The 24,613-nt window shown below is 40.8% G+C and overlaps 1 protein-coding gene across 9 annotated transcripts in view; it reads right to left on the bottom strand.

Annotated features, from left to right (window-relative positions):
- kcnip4a (potassium voltage-gated channel interacting protein 4a) overlaps positions 1-24,613 on the bottom strand; it is a 155,436-nt gene that overhangs the window by 13,060 nt on the left and 117,763 nt on the right. For 8 of the 9 annotated variants that reach the window (XM_026161863.1, XM_026161858.1, XM_026161857.1 and 5 more), the window contains one exon: positions 1,709-1,833. In XM_026161863.1, coding sequence (XP_026017648.1) covers positions 1,709-1,833 — 125 coding nt within the window. Of the gene's footprint in view, positions 1-1,708; positions 1,834-2,930; positions 4,110-24,613 lie in introns of those variants that run through there. The other variant, XM_026161856.1, reaches the window with a different exon arrangement.

Raw genomic sequence — 24,613 nt, 5'->3', positions numbered from 1 at the left:
TCGCCTTAAAAGCTTTCCTTCATTCTGCCAATGTCACTGGGATAGGGCAAGACAAGATGAGCTGTTTGACCCCAGAAGTTAAAAAATGAGCCACACTCTAGATTTAGTGATGGACAGAAGCTATTTAATAGCTGTAATTTAAGCGTCATTACTCTTTCTCTTTGTCCAGTTTGGGGTCCTAGTTCAACCACATCTAACTCCACAGTAGACAGGAGCAACTGAGTAAACGGAGACGATGACCTCCTATTCCAATACATAAATGAATAAATACACTAAAAACATTATAACCATGCTAGTGGCTCAGTGAGGCTGTATTGAGGCTCTTTGATGTACAGAGGTAAATGCTAACATGCCAATATTTTACTATTCTAAACAGCAAACAAGCTAAACACAGTGAGGATCATGTGAATTTCATTTTTTGTTTTTTATCAAAAATCAAAGAATTTGAATTTAAAATTCAAGTTTAGATTTTAAAAAGGCAGATGGAGAATTAGGAAATGATACTGCGCGTTGTGGAAGGCTGGACAGATCCCCATGTACTAAGAAGAAGTAAATAAAATAAAAAGGTTAGATAGTGCTCAATCACAATCAGAAGAGTTGCCTTTTGGTACTTTCTAGTGTAAGTTAAAGACCCTGCAATAACAGAAAGAAAACCCCAACAATCAGATAATCCCTTTCAAGCAAGCACTTGGTGACTGTGGGAAGGAAAAACTCCCTTTTAACAGGAAGTGACCTGTTTGGAAAGCCATCGGCTAGTTTGATAACTTCTGGGCTAAGACTTCTTGTTGAATTGTTGTCAGATGATATCAATGGTTTCATGACTGCAGTTTAGCAGTTGCAATCTTTGTTTTGCTGTCCACACTGTCTGCTTACCTCCATCCAACCAAGACCTGCTTAAAGGTGGCATTATATGGTACTCAGACTATGAGCCGACAAAAAACGAAAACCAGAACACTTCCAGTACCAAATGGAAATTATGTCCCTTGCTAATAAATTCTGCATATATTCCTGATAAATCACCCAGAGGGGCAAATTAATATGTATGCCTTTTTCCTGGTGCTCAAAGAAAGCTGAAGGGGCCACCTGAGTTATTTGGATTCATCACTTCATCCCTTCCAGTGGCAAAATAGAGAATGTCTTTAAACGCTGTGAAATCAGGCAGCGTGAAGCACAAATTAAATCCCTGATCAGAACACTTCTTACCTCTTACACCATCTCCAGTGGAAACGAACTAATGGGAAAGATTTGCAGGGACTTGGCTAGAGCACATTGCAGGCAACAGGAAACTGAAGCCTCACGGGAACACCATCACAGGACTCTCACTATCCTCTTTCACAGCCAGATAATCTGGGTTGGGTTAATTCTGGGTCATCTTATTATGCCTCACACCAGAGATGACAAAGAAGTAAGCTGGGAGGGGGTGGAAGGGTTGAGGTATGACCTCATTATCTCTGACACAGTGAACCGTGTACCGAAGTTTAAATTTTCTGTGGTAAGCACTATTGGACAGTTTAACATTTAATGCAGGTTGAGCTGCTTCAGGAGACTTGGGTGGAAACACCCTTGCTCACTACAGCAGGTTGTAAAAGAATACATGAAATAAAATCAAAAGGAAAACAATGTTTTTGATGTGAAGAAAAAAAGAGATATCCAAGAAAGAACAAAGCATTCCAAGGTGTACATTATGTATGGTGGCCTCGTCACTTACATTCTTGAAGCCGCGGTAAAGAATCTGTAGCTCCTTTCGGGAGAACCGCGTCTGTGCTTCGAGTTGTTCCAGGCCTTCTGGGCGATGGCGGACTGCTGATAGTTCCAGCTCGTCTTCGACGCTGTCTGGAGAGGAGAGAGAACAAGGTGAGACATGAAACGCGTCCTTGCAAATTTGTATTTTTGACACTAGAATTTTAACTATCTTGTTACATTTTCAGCAAATAGATAATCAAATAAAACAAAAAAAACAACAAAAAGCTCCATTCACAATGCCAGAACTCAACATTTTACTACAAAATGTTATTGGCTCATGGGAAAATCCATTCAAGCGGATCAGTTCTGAAGTCCTTTCTTTGCCTCACACGCCACATTCCTTTATCGGACCCTTCACAAAACCAAACAAAAAATCTGAATGCTCTTTTCTTCTCTACAACAAACATGACAGCAGAGGTAATTAGAGTTTTTTTGAGACCCTGGAACACAACAAGCCCTCGTGGCAGAGAGCCTCTTCATGAAAGAGGGTAGCTGAACCCTGTGAAATGTTTTAATGGGCCTTTAATGATAGCAGATGCTGTCTGGGCACTGTCACCGACTGCACTGTCCTCACAGCACAGCGTTTGACTTGTCTTGTGCAGGGTCTCTCATATACCTGAAGTGTGACACACTAAGTGCCTCATTAGCTCGAAGAGGCTTATTACGGCCCACAGTCAAAAGGCCAAATCTTTAAACGGACCATAATTAACCTGTTGCTATGGAACAAAAGCTCCGCATCCGTTGGGGGATGTCAGCTGATATAAAGGAAATAAAAATGGCTATTTGATCTCATTCTCATCATCATATTAGTCCAGAAACTGTAGCATTACAGCGGTGTAATTAACAAATTTCTGTTCACCTGACCTGTTTAGCATCACATATTCTTTTTCACGTCACCGTGTAATTACGCCGAAACTAATCTGCAATATGCGAGTGTTTTGTTTCAGTGAAAGATGACAGTTTTGACTGTGAACAGCAGAAAAACATTTTTATTCCCTTCAGAAAAGAAAGAAAAGATTTCACGTTGCAGCTAAAATGCAGCTCCGTCAATCATGTGTGACTAAAGCCTGTACTGGCTGAGAAAAGACACAGAAACAAAAGAACATCTTAGACAACAGCAACAAAATCATCAGAGAGACAGAGTGAAGGGAGAGAGAGGGAGAGAAAGCCTTGGAAGAGCCACTTGCTTTGATTAGTGGAGGATGGCTTTTTGGCTGTGGAGCATGGAAAGAGCCTCATGAGTCGAGCTCTCACCCCGCGCTTGTGGACAATCTGAGGGTAACCTGGGAAATACAGCATTAGGTCTTGTGGGTTACCCAGGCAACCAAGAGCCTCAGAACACTGTAGGACGCTGGACATGCAAGACGTGAGGGTCTAAGTTTGGACATGAAGCTAGCTGTCTTCAGGACAACAACACAGTGTTTTTGCTCTGCAGCAAGCAGCCTCAAAAGGAGCTCGGCTTGTGTCATTTTGGCTGTTACTAATTAGCTTTTAACACAATGCATAGCACACTGATGAGTAGTTTTTAGCTATTCAAAATCCTCAGTATAGGTCAAAAAAAAGAAAGATGGATGAAAAGGAAAAGGAATTTTTCAACATTGTTCTGCTCATTCTGAGGAGAAGTTGTCATGGCAATATCTCCCTTCAAATGGGAAACTCATCCCCAACAACAGGTTGAACCATTTGCACCAAGGACGAAAAACTTATTTTACATCATGTGCCACCCACAACCCACGTAATTTTCAGATTAGAAGGCCCAGAGACACTCTCCTTCCTGTTACTGTGACGACTTTAACTGCACTTTTATACCAAGAGCTCTTAATATAAGGAAAGTATGACAAAAAATATGTCAGACGTTTGCTTTGCTTTAGCTTTTTTTGTTTGTTTTTGCTGTGGATATGTTGTAAAAACTTTAAATTTCTACAGTAGACAGTAGAAAACAGGACATTTTCTTGCATTTATCTGTTTATCTATTACTTAATTACTTTGGTGCATTATGAATGACCATGGAGGAGGTCTTTATCAGTAAGAAAAGCTGTAAAATTTAAGAAAATGCAGTTAAAAGTCCAGCTTTTATGCAAACCTTCAAATTTCCCAAAGTCTTTACCAGGCCGATTTGGTCCCTAGGCCTAATGTTTGACACTCCTGAGCTACACTACACTTCTCTTAATCCAGCCGAGAAACATCTTAGTCTGAACCAACTGGCAGATCAACAGACATTTTTATTTACTAGCACTGCTGAAGTTATCTCTGAATTTACTTCACGGACAGTGCTCCTAACAGATAAAAACAAGACCAACGAGGAACTTCTTCTTCTGTTTAGCTGAAACAGTACAAAGCTACTCCCAAGACCATCTACGAACTGTCTTTGGATTCTGTGCTTTGTCTACTGAGCTAGTCCTTGGCTTTTAAACAGATGTGCCCTTATATCTAGATTTAGTTGAAAAGTAAAACAGAAAGAGTTGTCCTTTAGGCTGAGGTTTATTGCAAAGAGTGTTCAGGCCCTTTAAATTTACCCACTGAGCAATTTTATGTTGATTAGAGAAAGGCCTAAAAGATCTGTCAAAACCTGTAATTCCTACTTGTGTCAACAGTGTTTAGTCCATCGCCTTGAAGCTGCCAATTTTGGGGTTTGCAGAGGTGGTGAAGAGGAATGGCGTCTTTTTAACCTTTTTAACCAAATTTATACTTAAAGTAGCATCTTTGTAATGACCTGAGAAGATGGCTTTTCACTTTCCTAGAAGTGAAAGTGAATTGGTGTAATTTTTTTGTGCAGTTTTGATGCAGGTTGGTGAAGCTATGAACTACAGGTTCAGGACTGCAGAAGTGTGAGATAGGACTAGTTCGCTGGTTACATTATTAATCAATCTCCAAGCACATTGTTCTCCATCAGTGTAAAAGACGGGCTCTGAATGTGATATGGAGGCTCATGACCTCGGGTCAAGATGTAAGTTAATATCTCATCGGGTGTCATCTCTTCTCGCACATAATCAAGCTGGTTTCTTGACAAATGTGTTGCCTCCTCTTTAATTTAACAAAGTGGTGCATTCAAGGTAGGAATTGATGACCCCGCTACACACCCCAAAAAATCTTCTGTTGTATGCAAAACCAACGCGTGAATATGAAAGCCATTAAGTAATAAGTCCACAGTGTTGCCAAAAAAAACTCCATTTGCCCTCCCTCTCCAGGCTATTGTGAAAAATTTAGTTCAAGGTTTGACGGCAGCTGTGGGTGTTAAGACGAGTGCTGTGAACCATTTGTCAATTGTGCACCAAGCACAAGGCAGCTCTCGCAGGAGAAAACAGTAATAGAGATGTAGCTCATGGCATGTTTATAACTAACTAGTTAAGATGGCTGATGAGAGTTGCAAGAGGTCTCTATAAACCTGGGCTATAAAGGGATGTAGTAGTAACAATTACATCATTGTACAGAGGGCATGGAAATAGTGTCATAAATCTGCAGCCTACACCGTCATGAAGTGTAGAAGCAAACTGGAGGTAGAGGAAAGAGAGAAATGATCCTTGAAAAGGTTGTTGAATTAATGATAATTAATGCTAATATTATTCTTTTGGATCATCTACTGTTTGGATCAGATGTTGCAGACTTACACTACCGATGTATCATACTTGCTTTATTTGTATGAATTCATGTATAAGCAAAAGTGGCTGAATTGGAGGAGGAAGAAGCTCAACCAAGCTTAGCCTTAAGCGTGAATTTTTACTCCTAATTTTGCCAAATACTTATTCCACAGAGCTGGAAAGAAGCCCCGGCAGAGTCAATATTTAATGTGCCTCTGCCTTTTCAGCCTCACAGTGTATAAAGCATAAACAGTGCACACTGTGTTAATGGACCACAGGCAAACCGCAGAGTGTAGATGGTTAAAAGCTCTTAGGTCTGGCCACATAATGACCAACATTATTGTGCACAACAAACTTGTTTGCTGTGAAGAATCTCTTTCTGTTGAAGGCCGCTTCATATTGCCTCCTCTGATAACACAATAACTTTGAGATTTAGAGGATGAAGCTCTCATCTGTTCTCGTTACCTCGGTGACACACACACACCTTCCTACCTGAGTGGAGAGGAGACGTCTGAGTGCCCCCTCACTGAGGTTGAACTAGACAGATGTTGCTTTTGTTATCAAGATATATTGGTCTTGACAGCAAGCTGGCTTCATCTGGAGGCATTACTGTGCTCCAGAGAGGCACCTTTTTCTACCTTGGAGCTCAAGGACATCATGGAGAAGGGCCTTTAGTAGATTCTTTAGCAGCTGAACCGAGTTTAGGAGGCAGCGCGAACATTACAACGAATCTCGACTGTACTGAAGCGACAGGATGACTTAGCAAGAAGGCAATAAAAGCTGATCTCTAAAGTGGAACGGAGTAGAGCTTGAGTGACAGAGTGCTTAATCAGGCAAGAAAAGAGCAAACAGTCACGGCTGTCTGATTAAAAGTTGCCCTTTTATTTTATTGACAAAAAGGATTCGACGCTCGACTGTGTGTGATTCTGTGAAGAACAGCTCAAGCTGTGTCCTCCTGCCCCTTTGATAAAGGTCAAAGGTCGCACCTTTGCCGGTATTGCACCGCTTGTGTCCAGTTCATTAAAGGCAATAAAACCGCTGTTGTTGTCCTGAAGAATTAAGTATATCATGCAAGTCTAAACATTTACTTCACTGGTTTAGTTAATACGTGCCAACTCATACCGTCATGCCATACTTTTGCCTTCCTCGAAAGAAAAAAAAATGACCTTAGCAGCTTCTTGAGTGACAGCAGCTATAATAGTAGGCTCTGGCTGACTGTACAGCTCGCCAACAACGTAATTCACAGCCACCCCTGAACAGCAAAGCTGCCTTCACTATTTTGGCCTGCAGCAATACAAGAGAATGAGACTGATGTCTCAGCAAAATGTAATTACCACAGACCATAGTGTAACACGCTTTGCAGACTAAACTAAAATGGTCTACCACACAGTATCTTCTTTGTCAATGCCCTGCAAAAACACTTATATCCTGAAGAACGAATGTCAGGATATTTCCCTTCCTCCCAGTTTGGACTGATCAATCACGGCCCCGCTGCTACAGTCCCTTAATGTTTATTATATCAGGACTCATTCATTCCAGAGTTATAAGGTCAAGCTGGAGGATAAAACTTTACTAAATCAATCGGGTCTATAAACCGAAAGAGAGGGACTAATAAATACTTGACACACAGACACAACTGCTTACTATCAATAACTCTTGGGTCAGTGCTGTTGAGCTTTCTGCTTCTTTGTTGTGGTAAGAGGGGGTACGTACAGTCTGAAGCTGCATACAGCCAAATGATGGCCTCGGGGAACACATAGGACAGATGAATTTAATACAGTAAGTGCAAAAGACCTGACTCCGTGTGGGGTTCAAATTAAAATGATTAAATTGGTCTTTAGTGGGGGAAGTCTGCATTTAATCTGTGTGAAATTGTCCAAGATCGGTTTTAATTTCAGCCACTGATAGGCTACATCAAAGCCTGGATTTTGCTTCCTCTCCAGCCGTCATTTACTTATTTTTGTTACAAGCTGCTTTTTATACGGTGACAGTCAAACACTGTGAACCAGCAACATGTGTCATTTTTAAAGACCTTCTATTTTGTGTGTGTGTGTGTGTGTGTGTGTGTGTGTGTGTGTGTGTGTGTCTGTCTGTCTAAGATTAGGTCTTATATACTTTAGCTCCAGCTGCTTTAGCACAGTGGCGCCAAGAAGGCAGAGCTCACAAAAGTAGGCCATGACTCCAAGGGAGCACAACTTATCTTCTAGCACCAACAGTTAGATAGGGTTTTACAGGCATTAGAAATGCTGATGTGCACTTGTACTGCTTCAGTAGGTGGTCTGAAGATGACCGTGACTGGACTGGAGAGTTTTGGTTATAGATGATGGCCAACTTAGAACAAAAATACTGCATTTAGGCACGGAAAGTGAAAACCAAGGTCTGGACATTGAATAAAACCTAAATAACGGAGCTTCATGTTTAAAATGTAAACAACAGCAGGTTTTGGTTACTCACACAGATGCGCTAAAGCTAAATGCTAGTGTCAGTTAGCTAACATGCGCACATACTTATAACATACTTATCTTTTAAGTATCATGTTTTTACCTGCAGCCAAATTCAAAGATGCAGCCCTTGAATTTGGGCAATTAGTTTGCCATGTTAGCAACCTAAAATGTTCCTATTCAGCATTATACCCATTCTGCTGCTAGCTTAGGCTAACATTAAGCATGTAAACAGAAAAAGGGGGAAAGCTACATGACAAAAGCTGATGATGACAAAATCTCAAATTCTTTAATACATCAATGTTTACACATCCTTAAATTTATATTCATGAAAAGGATTGTTTTTCTGCCCTATTTTTGAGCCACGCTATACAAGACACTGTTCTAGATTGCTGATGCCATATAAACGTAGGGACAGAGAGAGCTGTTGATTCTGATTTTGAAAGATGGTGATTTTCACTCATTTCAAAGTCAGTGCTGGGAAATGAGACCAATGGTGTGGTGAGTAACCACAGTCCTTAAATTTTAAAAGAAAGTAATAACTCCCCCTCAACTCCACCATTTGGTTTTGGGCTATAAAATCATTGTTGGAAACATATTTTACACACTGTGGCAGAAAAGTACAGAGCTCCCCCAGAGGTTTTTTTTTTTTAATCCCTAGGGAAAGTTTTCTGTAGTGGAAACGTGACTTTAGATGCATGTGCAGCACATCCTTAACCTCATGAGACCTGAGCTCTTTTTTGGGATGCACGAGATGTAACCGGTTTGAGACACGGGGTCTCAGAGGTTAAAATAAATTAATATAGAAGGACGAAAACGTCATTTAAAGTAGCTACAAAAGATACCACAAATACACCACATGTACGGCTGGATCAAAAATTAATCATTATGTGGTGTTTTTAGTATCAGTTTCCATAACAGACTCATGTCATCATGCTAAATCTATAATAAACAGATGTAAAAAACAAAAAACAAAAAAACCCTTCTTATCAGATTGGCTTTAGTGCAGAACACTTCACTTTAACAGCAATAAATAAAGAGATAGAGAGAAGAAATAAACTCTTATGAGTTATTGCAGCTTTTCTGGAGCAATGAAATAACAAAGATCATGACAGAGACAGTAAATAAGTGATGTAAATAGCTCTTTTCAAAGCGTCACTTACTATCAAAACCTGCCTGAATAAATCTGACTTCCTCACATTCACCAAAGTAACCACTGAGACTGGCCATCGATAAGCTCCAGATGACAACCAAACTCAAATCTGATCTTATCTTAACCCATGCTAACTCCTAATATAGCAGGTTCTGAATCCTGGCAATGCAACACAAGAAACTGAGGGTATCAAGTTAATCACAAGGCTGTGCTGTTTCCTCTGTTGGCCTTTTAGGGTCAAAATATGCTAACATAACAGCAAGGTATGGATGACTGCAATGGTTGTCAAACACACTACTGACTCAGATATTAAATAGTTCATATCCAAGAGAAAATAAAATGAGTGAATTTTAAGTTTGTTGGCTTCCAGCATGATTTGATTCGATCATTTTTTTTAGGCACAATATGGTCAGCAGTGATTTTCTGGGATCCTCCAAGTCACCTGTATGAGTGATTGTATGTGGCGGAGGACACCAGTGCTGCTGTCGCTTCTATCTGCATCCTGATGTGTATCTGGTCGAGAATCAAACTGGTTTAAAAGAAGTAATTAATCGCTCTGCACAAAATGGGATTGTTTTACTAAGCTAGAGAGTTAGTGAGGCATTGGTTCACTGAAGTGCCAGTGATTCCAACGATATTGGATAGTCCGTCAACAAAAATATACTGCCTTTTCAACAACTTCTGCTTTATAGGTTTTCTGGGGTTTATAAAAAAAATAAATAATAAGCTCTTTACAAAGACAACAAATGACAACATGCCAGACATCATTTATTAAGAGATGGATGGTATTGGATATTTTGAAGTGTTTACGGTCCTCAAGCCAGGTTTTAAAGTCAGTGGTTCCCCAGGTGTTAATCTCTTAACACCTTAATCTGTCTCCTGGTGGCCTCGAGACAGATCAAAGTTGGAGTAGAGTCCGAGCAGCGCCACCTCTTATCAGCCAAGTTTTACATTACAACAAAACACACAGCAATTTCATGGCATCTGCAGGGTCAGTGCCAGCTTAATTTGACTGGATCTTAGATGCAGCACAGCTATTTGCTTTTCCTTAAACATGCTTCATATCATTGAATGAACCAAACAGAGGCAAAATGACAAGAGGCTGTAAAAAAGGATTGTTTGATTGGATGGTATTTAAGTCGATGCTAGTGACTGGTAATTGCCATGCTGGTTTGTCAATACCTCGATTTAAATTCTCTCATCTTTCTAAAGGTCACCTTGGTATTAGTAATAGTCTGTATATGGAACATTTACAAAAGGTCATACAGCCAATTGATGAAATTCAGAGGCAAAGCCTTTTCGGTCATATAAATCTAATCTACTCAGCCGGAGCCAGGGGCTAGGATGCTTCTTTTAAGCTCAGTGTTATTTGGCTGTAACGCTACCAGTGTTTAAGTCCCAAGGCTGCATGCTGTTTTTGGGGGACAAACGTGGCAGATACTTGGCAGCTAGCAATTAACTGAAATTATACCCAGAGACAAGGGACGAGGGCAGCAGATGAGCAGTGTCTGGCAGCCTGCGCTTGCATGATTGGCACGAGTCCTAAAAAAAGGCCAATGTGATGTGAAACTGACCTGAAGTTACATCAACTCTGATGTCACAAGCTGTCTCCCAGCAGAATACTGAATTGCGCTAAGTGTTGTGTGGCTATGTTGATTTATTGCTCAAGATATGCTTCTGTCAACACTAAAACATCTGTTAACAGATGATACCTCTGGCGCAGATGCTAAACATAATGAGCATGCATTAGTGTAATGCTTGCATTACAGTATGTTAACACGTCGAGCGCAGCCAGATTATACAGATACGGGTAAACAGTTTTCAAGCTACAAAGCAGAGCAGTAAATGGGACTCGTGCTTATATGGTGCTTTTGTGCTTTAGCTGAACACTTAGAGCACTTTGTACTACAAGCATCATTCACCCATTCACACAGTCATACAGCAATTTATTCTGTGCTTTTTGGCACTTTCCCTAACATTCACGCGCACAATCACACTCCAGTGGATGAACTGGGGGCAACTTGAGTTGCAATACATTGTCCAAAGACACAACAAGCAGACTAGAAGATGCAGGGGTTAAACCACCAACCTTCCAATTGATACACAACCTGCTCTACCTCTTGACCCGCAGCCGCCCAGTGAAGCAGAAGGTAAGCAGAAGGTTACTGGGTTGATGCCAGACTAGGTAAGTCTGGCATCAACTTAGATGGGGGTGATGTCACTGCATCAAGACAGTTGACCCTGCTACAGTAGTAACATTGGAAGAACAAGGAAAAACTGGATTTCTTTTGCTTCTAACAAGGTCGAGTCATCCATCACTAGTAATTCAGCCCGGTCACAGCAGATGGCCGCCCCTCCCTGAGCCTGGTTCTGTCGGAGGTTTCTTCCTGTTAAAAGGGAGTTTTTCCTTCCCACTGTCGCCAAAGTGCTTGCTCATAGGGGGTCATATGATTGCTGGGGTTTTCTCTGTATGTATTATTGTAGCGTCTACCTTACAATATAAAGCGCCTTGAGGCGACTGTTGTTGTGATTAGGCGCTTTATAAATAAAATTGAATTGAATTCAATGTCTAGTTGCAACCCATTCATGGATAGTGCCTGATCCTCCATGAATTGCTTATTTACCAAGTTATAAATACATAAAGTAATAGCACAGATTGAATGATTTACTACTCTTTGCATGCACTGCCATCATCTTGGATTGTAAAGTCGAAGATTGCAGGACATGTCCAGCTCTCCAAGCCAGAAATTCAATTTGGGGGGGCAACTCAGAAGTTAACAAATGGAACATAGCATAATGGCTAGTTTATGGTGACTGCATTCACTGTGTCCCATACCAACTGGGACATCGTAGCCCTGTCGCTTGAGGCGTGCAGGACTCCCTGCAGTCTTCTCCTAAATGATAGGTGTTGCCACTCAAAATAAAGTTCCGCATTAGCGATGATGTGGGAGTAGAGGGAGTCAGAAAGTCTTAGCTTTTCGGACTGTTGCAACGTTTCCTTCTGTATAATCTGGGAATCTCTGAGCTCCTGTACTTAAATATCACTGACATGGTGGTAAAGGCTCACGACAAGACCAAATGACACTAAAGAATGGAACACACCAGTAATTGTGAAGTCAATTTCAGTGCGTGCTGGAGGGCATTCAAATGTGGTATCTACTTAGGGCTGAACGATTATGGAAAATAATCTAATTGCGATTTTTTGCCCCAATATTGCGATTGCGATGCGATATGCGATTATTTTTTAAGGTCTTTGTCTTCTGTATTATTAAACAAAGACAAGCAATACATCATATAGTATGGCCAATACTATATTACATTAATTTTAAACTGTTCTTTCCTGGAAGACAGACCTCTGTTATGATGACATGAGGTGATGCATGAATTGATGACTGACATTTTTATTTAACTTCTTCAATCACAACAGTATATTTGAACATACACAATAGTTTATTTTTAGCTTACAAACATCTGAGCATAAAGTGCTGACAAGGAACCCTGGTGTAAACATTAAAATGAAAGTCAGTACAATGTGCAGATTGCAGAAATATACATAAACAAAATCAGTGGCTTTACCACACTCAGTTTTTCGACATCTGTGAACTACTAGACAGTCATTCAATTAAAAAATAATATTAAATAAATAAAACTAATAAATAAAAAATACACACATCTTACTGATCTCTGCAGTCAGTAACATTACACATAAAGTGCAAACATAATAGCAATTGTATAAACACACACACAAACACGCCTTTAAAGTTTAAAGGCGTGAAATTGGACGGTCTAGCCTTCTGAATCAGAAGGCTAGTTCTGATTAGCGTCACCGCTGTCTCGGTGGAGTTTAATAAACTCAGCCGTCTGCTTCTTGCTATCTAAAATATAACCAGACACTGGTGTAAATTCTCGACTGTCTCATACTTCTGTTTAATAAGTTTTCTGTTTGACGTTTAGTCAGCTGTGTGAAAACCAAGGAGGAACCCACCCGGGGGATTAATAAAGTTTTATTTTATCTAATCTAATAACTTTAATCTCAGCCAAACCGATTTACTCACGAACAAACAAAACACTGAAAAAAGCCCAACAATAACATTTTTAGGTTGTCTAAGTGACTTATATATTACGTTTAACCCGAGCAGCGAAACTCCGCGGTGATCTGAAAATGATGTGCCGGGAGTTGTGCCGTTCTCGGCCGCATCAGTAACCCTCGAGCTCCCGGCTAGCTGTCGAGCTGGTGGGTAGCAGACGCCTCTGAAAACGTCGAAGCACTTTTGCAAATATGGGATATCTTGATAAACCGAGCAGATATTTGATGTTTACACAACTACTTTCTCGCCTGAAAATATGTTAAAAGTTTATTTTGTGACCCAGAAAGATTAGTATGAGTAATTTTAAAACTTAGTAGCGGCCGCCATTGCTGGAAACTGGAGTTTGGCTGGGCCGCGCTATGAATTCTGGGATATGGTAGTAATTTGGACAGCCTTCGGCGCGTCGCTGTGACGTAATCGGTCTACAAATGCGGCCTCAGGAGGATGCAGCCCATGAATTTGGACATGTCCAGAGTATAATCGCAGCCTTTGCGGTTAGAAAATTGCACTTGATCATGTCGCGATATTATCGCAAATGCGATATATCGTTCAGCCCTATATCTACTCAGATGAAAGTGACACCATGTATATTCAACTCGGAACACAGCTGTTTGGGGAAATACATACTGAACTTTGGAAATATGCCAAGTAATAAAACTTAATAGCAAAGAGGTTGAAAGCAGAGCAAAAGCACCAATGAATCCATCATCTCCAGATCCGCCAGCAGACAGATTTTGCCTCTACCTGAAGCACTCTGAACACCAGAGCTGCCAGCAGTGGACATCTGCTGATTACAACACATTTTTTTTCCATGTGTAAGATCTGCAGATGCAAGTCAGTGAGAGATAAGTAATTGAAACGCAGGCCTCATGCTATAGCAGATAAATGAGAGGAGCAAAGAGGGAGGTGGATACAGACCTGCCATTTGTTTCCATTTTGGTGGTCACAAATACAAATAAGCTCTGAGACCAGAGTCAGCCAAAGCGATATGTCATTTCTGTTATTTAATAAAACAGTTTCTTATGGCAGGCAGGAAAAATGGCAGTGTAATCGCTGTAGTAATAGGAAGGAGTTGGAGGGCAAGGTCAGTCGAGCAAATTTCTTAGACCACATGGAACAGTGCAAACTCTTTTTGCTGAGATATGAATTTATTTATCCAGAGACATATTAAAAATTCTGCGTCATGCTGCCAGTAATGAAAAGAACATCCAAACGAGCCAAACCAAGGAGACCGGGAACGGATCCGTGTGAACAGAAGCCTTGACTATTCCCTTTACAGCAGGTTAGCTATTACAAGACAGAAGGCAAAATATCTCCAATTACAGTGGCTCTTTACTGGCACCAGGAACACATTATCCAATGCTTTCCACCATTAGTACAATTTGCTACAGCTTCTATGTTGCCTAATGCAATAATAGTAGTTTTAATTAGTTTAAACAAGCGGATACCGAAGACATGTAGGAACTAATTTTTCATGCTGAGTATGGCCAGGACCATAAAAAGCTGTCCTTTCCTGTTCTGACCTGAGTGTGAGTGACTGCACTGACTGGTGGTCTGGGAACCGGATGGCAAGGTTCTTTATGAGCGAGAGCGGACTCTCACGCCGGCCATAATGACACACCATCACCATTTATTGGAATCTGGGGGAAAGAGCAGTCTATGTTTTTAATTGCAATCATTTGTCATGTGGAAGTGCTTCAATAATAGTCTGTCTCTGGGAAGGCGTTGCTACAGCAGTGGAAGGAAAGGAACTTTGCCCTTTCTTCTCCAATCATTTTAAAGATTATAAGATGGGACAAGGGAGGGAAAAGGAGGTTTATCATACTTCAGCTCCAAAGATTAGAGCTTTCACGCCAAGAAAAAAGGATACCCGGAGAAGAGATGGTCTTTATGACTAACTTCAGAGTGAGTCATCCTTATTCCAGCTGCTGACACTGACGCTACCGGTCACTCAGAAAAGTGCATCAATGGATTAATGGATTTTACCCCAGACAATGTTTACAGTGTAATTCACATCAACAGTCTGAGATGCCAAAACAAACTTTTGAACTCACATCCAATTTTCTCCATAAACTGCGGCTCAGCCAAAAGACGTGATGTGATCACTTGAAGGGGAACAAAATGGCCCCAATAGTTGATTAACGTTTTACTTACTTCCTCCATTATTTCTCTGACAGTGAGGCTTTTACTCTGCCACCGCTATTGTGATGAAAAGGAAGTAGCCAGCTGGGATGATTTATGGTCTGCAACACCAGCCAATAAGATCCAAATGAGCTAAGTGATTTTTTTTCCTTCCTTTTTATTCAAATATAGAAAAGTATTATTTCATGTGCTCAGACTACATTAACATTTTCCTGTAGCTTTACAGCTGATGATGTATGATATTTCATCAGACTCAGTGCAAATTCAGACTTGTCCTTGCTCAGCAAATGGTTTCAATATAACAGAGGAATCTCTCGTGATATGAGATTGGTTTGCGAGAGGTACAATTCAGCACTTTATATTTCCCAGTGTCCCAGTTCTTTTTACAATAGTGCACACCACTAAATTCTTCCAAAAAGCCCTGCTGTTCAGTTAGTCGAGGAGTTAAAATCAAAACAAATAGAAGAAACATCAGTTGTGCCCAAACATGCAGACCCACCTCCCCCAGCTTCCACCCACAAACAACAAAAAAATAAATCCTCAGTGAAATTAATGGGGACTATAAACTCCACTGAATTCACAATCAACCACAACAAGAAACATGCATTATGAATAAGAACTGATGTCCTTGGTTTAATTATGGACAATACTGTTGCTGGAATGATTATTCATTTTGCAGGCTAATTAAAGCCAGAAACACGCTGAATGAGCACGCTTGTTGTGCAGCCTTGATTAAAAAAAAAAAAAAGGGGGAAAAGCACGTGCAACTTCAAAGGTCTAGAGATGGTTGAAAGAAGCAAGGCTCAAGCTTAAATTAACCCCAAAAAATGCAACACCAAATCCTTAAAAACCTCTTAATGTATTCACAAGACAATATGCTTTGGAGGTTGTGTCCTACATTGCTGCGCTGTATGTACAGGTCATTTAATTAAGTGAATCTTTAAGTATATATTGTGCCTCCTGCTCACTCGTCCATGGGGAGCTTTTTCATGCTGCCATCACCTATCTCGCAGCATATATATCCTTGCCTCAGAAGCATGCAGCTTACTTTTATCACCACTTATTACCAGTGATGTTTTCATCAACATTGATTGCTTGTGTGATACTTGCCCTTGCTTTAAAGTAAGTCCTCTTACTTCCACTAAGATCCACTGCCAGGCCTTTCTTGCCTCAAAAGACACCATGAGGACTGGTAACGCAGCACAGGTGGTTGCTCTAAAGCATAGAAAGTAGCTAAAGGAAAATTAGACCATTTGACTGTTTAAATTTACTGCTGAGTGGATGAGAGATTAAAGCGCTACAAAACACTTTACACTTCTTTACCTTTGACTGGATTTGTTTCCAATCTTTTAAAAGTTTGCCTGCTGGAGTAATTATTAGATTTATTCCCACAATGGACACAGCCAAATGAATTTACTGAAAAGACTGTAAATGCCATCCATCATAACAAAAAGGATGCTAAACACTTCTGACCCAACTTTGATGATATGTGACTTAAACAAAACAATCCCATAATAAAGATGCACTAAACCATCTACGATGTCCAAAAAACAACGCGTTTGAATGAAAAATGAACGCAATGCACTTAAAAAAATGAAGAATACCTTTTTGGTATTTTACAGTGATATAAATCCCTCACAGGCTGTATGCCTTAAACAATATCATAAGTATGTGTACAGACAATGAAGACATAAAGACCAACACAGTTAGCTGTCATTCTCCTACTGCAGGGGTCGGCAACCGAAGGGTTAACTGATGGCTCGACCATAGCTGGACTGGCCATCGGGCATACCGGGCATTTGCTCGGTGGCCCGGTGACTTTTTTCCCCCTTTGTAACGGTAAAACACTGAAAGGTGGTGGATTGGCCAGATTCTGGTCGGTGTGTAAAAATAACTCAGTTGTTTGGTGGCGGCTATGGCGGAGCTTCCTCAGATTCAGTAAAATTAGCAAGTGGTGGAGGCCAGCAGGTGGATGAGAGAAAGGGGAGGCAGGAGGAGAGACCCGAGGCAGCCGCCAGTCCGAGTGTCAGGTGAACTGAGCTTCAGGTAAGAAGTTATGACCTGCAGTCTGTCTGGGTCAGATATAAACCAAGTTTAGGTGGAGTTTATTTTTGTTGTGCTGACTTTTTACAGTCAGCTACAATAACTCGTACTGCGTACTAGCTAGCATGACGGAGTTTCTATACTGCTGGGTGGGTGCTATGATGTTACTTACTGATAGTGAACTTTATTTAATTCATAAGGTTAGTTAGTAGAGTTGCCAACCGTCCCGTAAAAAGACGGAATCGCCCCGTATTGAGAGAAAATATTACGCGTTTCGTGTTGAGGTGAAAAGGAACAGTTTGTCCCGGACTTCAGCTAGAATGAAAAAAGGACACAAGGCTGGAGTTATTCTGTGTCTTTGCTGCACAGCTGCCTCTTCTCTCATCTCCCCCTCCCTCTCCTGTTGCTACTTCAATCATGAAACTGATCAGTGATCAGCTGATCGGCTTCTCTCTCTTGTTTGTTTATCGCCCACTTTGCACCAGAAAGAGGAAACCACCGGATGTCGCGCTAAACAACAGCAGCACGTTTAAACTTGATCAGCTGTTGTTAGAATTTATTTAATATTACTTTCTACTATCAGCTGATGTTTGCTGGAGCCACAGCTGTAAAAGCTGCTGGTCATGATATCGGTTTGGTTATCTGGTGAGAGGGAAACATGAAGATGTCCTTACTGAATCATCAGAGCTGAACAGGTGATGGAGAAACAGGTTTACCTTTTAGGTGACGTGAATGAGTTGAAGGGAAGTTATGAACTGTTTCTGAGAGACAAATAACACCAGGATCCTTTTCTACGTAGCTGACAGCTGGTAACTGTGCAGGGGCGGGTCTAGCAAAGTTATGCCAGGGGGCCAGGTAGGGCATTAACAGGGAGAGGGGGGCACAAATAAATACTTTCTTATTCTCATTTAAAATGTCTAGCTTTTATTAAATAATTATCTGAAGCTTACAACCAAAGTTTTTATCTGACGTAAAATGTATAGAAATCATACATATAGCATCGAAGTAGCTGGAATCCATAGATGTGCGTGTTCATGGAGCTTGTATTGTCACCTGCTGGACATCACTACCTGACAAGTTTAACTGTCTTCAGAACATTGCAAAGGCCTTATTGACAGTATTTGGCTCTACTTATCTGTGTGAGCAGATTTTCTCTCACATGAGTGTCCTCAGGTGGCCATCTGAATGCTGGACACTTGGAGACCTGTGTCTTTGAGTGGGAGACCAGAGATCACATTAACACACATTAACATAGTTTATTTTTCTTATCATTGTTGTGAGGAGACCATCAATAGCATTTGTATTTTCTGTATTTTCTGTATTTGCTGTTATGGATAAAAAAGTGTCTTTTTTTGTTTCAAAATTGCTGATAACTATTCGCTGATAGCTGCCAACATCTGCGAACAAATATAATTCTATAAAGTGGTCCTATATAGTGTGTAACTGTTAATAAAGAGCATTATTAAATTTATTGCTAATGCAATCATATGGCACATTGACTTCTGAGGAAATTTTAAATGGCACTCGCCATCAGAAAGGTTGCCTACCCCTGTCCTACTGTATGGCCAGCTTCATGCCGAGATGATGTGATTATCAATGACAGGCATGTCAGAACAGCTTGATCATAAATAAATGCCACCAAACAGCAACAGAAAGGTCACTCATAATTTTGGATGATAAAAATTCACCAGCTGTGGGTTCCAAAGATTTTTACGCAGCAGGCTTTAGACATCTTGCTGCTTATTAACATTAGCTGAGCACGATTATAACACTCAGCAAAGCTTGGTTGATCCTTAACACCCAATCAAAGAAATCTGAAACAAAAGCGGTGTCACAATGAGCTCTAACTATATTTGCGCTATCAGCATTTTCATCTTCTTAACTTAGCACATTGATCTAAAATGTGTTAGTTATGTTTAACAAAAGGTGTTCACAACCTAAAGCAGTGGAAATGGACAGCAGGACATAAAAATTGTCTAAAGACAATTAATGCAGTATCTGTAGAGATATTGAAATGTAAACCAACTGGTGGTGCTTCAACTGGCTTCATCCATGTGACTGTGCATCCATTTTCTTCCCCCTTTCCAATTCAGGGTTGGTGAAGCCTATCCCACCTGTCACAGGAGGAGAGGAGGGGTACACCCCACACAGGTTGCCAATCTGTTTGCAGAACTAACGCATAGTGTCTTTTCTCCCGTCTTCCTCCCCTCAGCCCAAATGGTGGCAGTAGATGTGATCCATCCCTGAGCCTGGTTCCATCAGAGGTTTCTTCCTGTTAAAAGGGAGTTTTTCCTTCCCACTGCCGAAAGCTTGCTCAAAGGGGATCGCCTGATTGTTGGTGTTTTCTCTGTATTATTGTAGGGTCTTTACCTTTCAATCTGCCTTGAGTGTTGTTGTGATTTGCCACTATTTAAATAAATTGAGCTGAATTTAACTGAATGGAGACAGACAACCACTCACACCTACAGGCAATTTAGAATTTTGCCTTACCATTTAGAATCCATCATGTCTTTGGACTGTGGGAGGCAATCAGAGTACCCAGCAAAAACACACAGGGAGAATATGGAAACCAGGACCTTCGTCGATCATTCTTCAAACCATCCATGAGATATGTGATTATCAACAAAGTAATGAACAACATGATGTGTTTCAGATTACGTACCGCCATACTAACACCCACTATTCTATGTGTACAAGCGTGTCACTAAGTGTATCTCAATGCTGTGCTTTCAGTTAAAAAGTTAACTGAGAAGCACTCAATTCTTGCTTCCTTTTATCCCCATTTCAGGCAAAGGAAGGGACGATAAAGCAAGTTTTAGCTGCTAGAAAGAGGGTACACCAACACCAGCGATGCTAGTTAGCTGTAGCGCGCTAAAAGTCGTAGATTTATTTCAGCCACTGTAGGTAAAAAAAAAAAAAAAATCGCAGACTGCGTCAAATGTTATTTTAAGTAGGTGTCTGACACGCTTTACAGCTTTACCCCTTCACCTTTGATCTCACACGGTCCTGTGAAAATGCATGCAGAAGTAAGCTGTAACGTACTACACGATAGTAGAAGTGTCCAAACTGACTGAAACCATAAGAATGGCTATGATGACGGTCCAGTTAATTGCAGGTGACTATTATCTTGGCTTGATTTTACTGGAGTTTTTGTCTGCATCACCTACAAGCATAATTTGTTGGTACTAGGGTTGCCAACCGTCCCTTAAAAAACGGAATCGTCCCGTATTTAGAAACAAAAGTACACGTCCCGTATTGAGCTAATAAGGGACGCACTTTGTCCCGTAATATAGTGAGAATCAAAAGTAGTCTATAAATGTTAATGGAATTAACGCTTTGTTTGAAAACATAATTCCCAGCCCCTCTCCTGCTTTGTGACCAATGAGCTGACAGCACACTTATGACAATTCGAGTATGACAATTCAGATTACCGCTCATCTCATTGGTCGAGGAAAGGTCGCTTACGGAGAAAATACCGGAAGACAACAGATGACCACAACAAGAAGCATGGCCAGCAGGGAAATAAACGCCGACACTGCGGTGCAAGTCTCGGACGACAGTACACTTAAAGCTGGGCAGACACTGTGTGATTTTTTCAGTCACGTTATTCAGCTCCTGCTCAAACTGCACGATTGACTCGCAGGGGTTAGAAGTTCATAGGTCATGATGCAGGGTCTCACACTATACGGCCCGATGCTCTGATGCGACCTGAGTGCTCACACTGTGCCTCCATAACATGAAGTTTATAACAGAAAATCTGTCGCTCTCTCTCTCTGTCTTTCACTCACACAGACACACCACCACCATCAACTTTGCTAAATTGCTAATGAAAAACACTGATCAGGCAGCTGTGATTAAGCAGCAGTGTAAATCCAACTATTTTCACGGTTGTTGTGGTCGTGATCATTTTGTGATGCCACATCGAAAAGGCTCGGATGAGCTTTCCAAAGTTCTACAAGTTGTGCCTCCATGGCTTGTGTCCAGATCACACGCTGCACAGCCGTGCTGCTCCATCTTTTTCACCGATGTTTACGTGTTTGCGCGTGCGCAGTGTGAGCGGCTGTGGTGACACCCTCACGAGCGATTGATGATCGGGAGCTGGTCGTAAGGTGTTAATCGCTTCTCGTTACCCCACGTATACTACACGACGCACGATGAAGGCCAAAATCGGTCCGATCACCAAAACGGTCGCACGACTCAAATCAGCTCAAAATGGGCCTAAAACCGCACAGTGTAAGCCCAGCATTAGAGCAGCAATGTTTGTTCCCCTCAGAGAAAGGGAAGAATGGGAAAAGGAAAACACCTGGCTGGAAAAAGTTAATATGGGCATGTGCAGTGAATATCAGCGCTATGTGGCCAGAAGTGTGATAATATAATTTATTTTGTGTAATAAACAACTGCAAGGATAGATGATTACAACAAATAGATGACTAATACATAAAAGTAATACATAGATGAATAATGATGAGTTATGATGCGTAATCATGGGAACAAGCGGGTTTACAAACAGGAGCAGCTGATTAGCATTAGAAAAGCTGAAATAATACCTCAACTGAAGCCAATTGTACTAAATGCACTATATGTGCACAGTTACAAGAATATTTTTCTTTCTATTGTTTTCTATTAATTTATATAATTTTAAGTTAAGCAGGACAGAGTTCTTTTAAAGAAAGATTTACTTATATTCTCAAAAGTTAAGCATGACAGGCTTCTGTTTAAGAAAGAGACCTGTTTTACTGTGTTAATGTTGTCATTTTGAGCTAAAAATAAATGGTAAATGATCATTTGTTTCCCATATGGTCATATCACAAAGAATAGAATATGCATCTACTTAAATCAACTTCAAGTCAAATGGTTAAAAAATAATTTCACACACACAAAAAAAAAAAAGAGCTACCACACTGGGAAGGGTGAAGACAACTGGGTCGCCCGGCCCTGGCCACGAGGTGTCCCTTATTTATTTTTCAGGGAGTTGGCAACCCTAGTTGGTACATAAGAGTCCTGTCACTTATGTACCAACAAATCGAGCCAACATGCTCATTAGCACTTTATTACCACTCTAAATAAATAAATAAAAACAGGCAATAGGGAACAAAAAAGGGTCCTGGTCAGTTGCTGACACAAATTATTTTTATTTGCCCGCCTTTGAAAATCCAATCAAGGTCACACAGAACATAAGAACATTGTTAGATGAATGTCGGTGCTGAGATACTCTGTCCTCTGAGCCGGTAATAAACAAACGGCAGGTCCAAATTGACACAGTGTTCCATCACCGTTCTGGTAATGCTGTAATTGCGTGCAGTGTGTGCGTGTTTGCAGGGCTACGAGGTTACGGTCGGGGGTGTTGCTGTGTACAGCTGAACCAGAGAATAATTCATCATTTCGTGACATACTGATTAGCCTGCACCTTGAGGCTTGAGTCTTTACTCAGCAGTTTGCAATACTGCATTATGTAAGTAGAAATGTACATACGTGTGAGAAGGATCTGGATATGTTTGTGAATAAGCAAGTGTAAGAATCTACATTGTTATTCGCTATTCTGCAAGGAGGAGGAGAAGGCTTGGTGGTTGATTATTCAGCAAAAAACAAGCAAACATCGTAATTTCTCCATCTTTAACTCAGTCTCTAATAAAAGTGGTCATTACATTATTTCGCTAGCCGAGGAGGGCAAACACTTGCCAGCTGCGCTGCCATTCTGCTCAATGGCAACAATACAAGCACACATGCATCAGTTCTGCTGCATTCACAATTAAACTGAAGCAAGTGACTTTTGTGCAGCTTGCCAGACCTTACTTTTATTCACAGTGAATGCTCTGGTGATTGTGCACGGTCTGATGCAATAGTCCTGTTATATTTCTCCAACGTGAAAGCATGCCAGGAGCAGGGAGAGGCTGTTAATAAACTATTTCTCAGGGTCTGAGGTCCTTACAGTCTGTGAAGTCGAAATAATCAATCCCAGGAGGTCAGACTTGATTTTTTACAAAGGGTACAGTTTCTTACTTGCTGCCAGCTGACTCTTTACAGTAAAGAGCGGAGCAGTGCTGGGACACATCCAGAGCGTGCTCTCGGCTCGAGATAACTCCCGTGACTGGAACGTTGCCAGTTTAAATCTACAGCGCAGCTGAGAAACTCCCTCAACATTTACCCCACACAGGCTTTTGAAAGAAAGACCTTTATCCTGCAGAAGCCCCAGCGGAGCAGCTCAGGTGGCCTGCAGTAGAGGGATGTGATCGTACTGGGCAGCTCCCAGCTGTGAACGTGTCTGACTGTATGAATGTTAAGCAGACCGTGCGCTTTCAGTGAACCTCTGTCCCTGGAGGTTTCTTCAAAAATAAAAAATAAAAGGGGCAAAAACAAACTATTTTAGTTATTGCAGAACGTGACAGCTGCTACAAAGGTAAATCTATACAACTGTGAGGTTTATATACAAGTGAAGCTACGCAGATGCTCGGCGGTTAAGACTGTCAACTCAGATATTTGCAAGCACAAGCCCTGAATCCTGATCTTAGCTTGGCCTTTCTGAAATGCAGTTCTTTTAGTTTTAGTTTTTTCCGCCCCTGCTGACTTGAAAATATGAACGCCGACTGAATAATGACCTTAAAGTTGTTTTCTGAGTTTTGAAAATGCAGAAAAAACAAACCTGTTTCCACTTATTATTAGCTCCTCTTTCTGCAAGAAACTTACAAATGTGCAGAATACCCTTAAACCATTTGGAAACATGCTTGTTGTCTGTCCTGCTGAATCCTGGTTGAGATGATCAGTTTGTGTTTAATTCAAACCTCGCTTCAAGATATTTAGCTTTGTTTAACCGAGCAGTGGAAACAGGGAACACAACTGGTCTGTCTCTATAAAAGATGCCATCTAACACAGTGCAAAGTTCTCCTATTTACACATTAAGATATCTGCGCTATAGAAGAAGTTACAGGGAAACAGAAACTGTGGAATAATGTGCTGTTGACTAAATATATTCAGGCCTTTATTGGCTTTTAGCTTGCTTACTAACAAGATCTTTAGATGGAAAGAGCAATTTATGTCAACATGGGATCTGTGAAATGAAAAAAGGACCTTTACTAATTGAGCAATCAAGAAAGGAATAAAACTAAAAAGTAATTCTTAGTTGCACCTCGAGTTTTGATGATTTATTTGCTTCTGTATGGGCTTAATTACAAAATTTAACTTCTTTCTACCCCCGCATGCATCGTGGGAGATTTTAAGACTACACACAGCTTGCGTTTGCCAGTGTTGATATGATTACAAAAAGATTTGTGGTCTCTCATTTGAAAACCTATTTGCCTAATGAAAAGCATTTCGCGTGCATTTTCAGCCCCTCTCCCAATATCTTTTTACCATTCCCTCGTCCTGAAAACGACTGCAAACACAAACAAAACATCGATATCTGTATTGACAGCCTGTCGGGCACCGCCA

This window comes from Astatotilapia calliptera, chromosome 3, assembly GCF_900246225.1.
Source record: "Astatotilapia calliptera chromosome 3, fAstCal1.2, whole genome shotgun sequence".
NCBI lineage: Eukaryota > Metazoa > Chordata > Actinopteri > Cichliformes > Cichlidae > Astatotilapia > Astatotilapia calliptera.
This window is presented reverse-complemented; position numbering and strand designations above follow the sequence as displayed.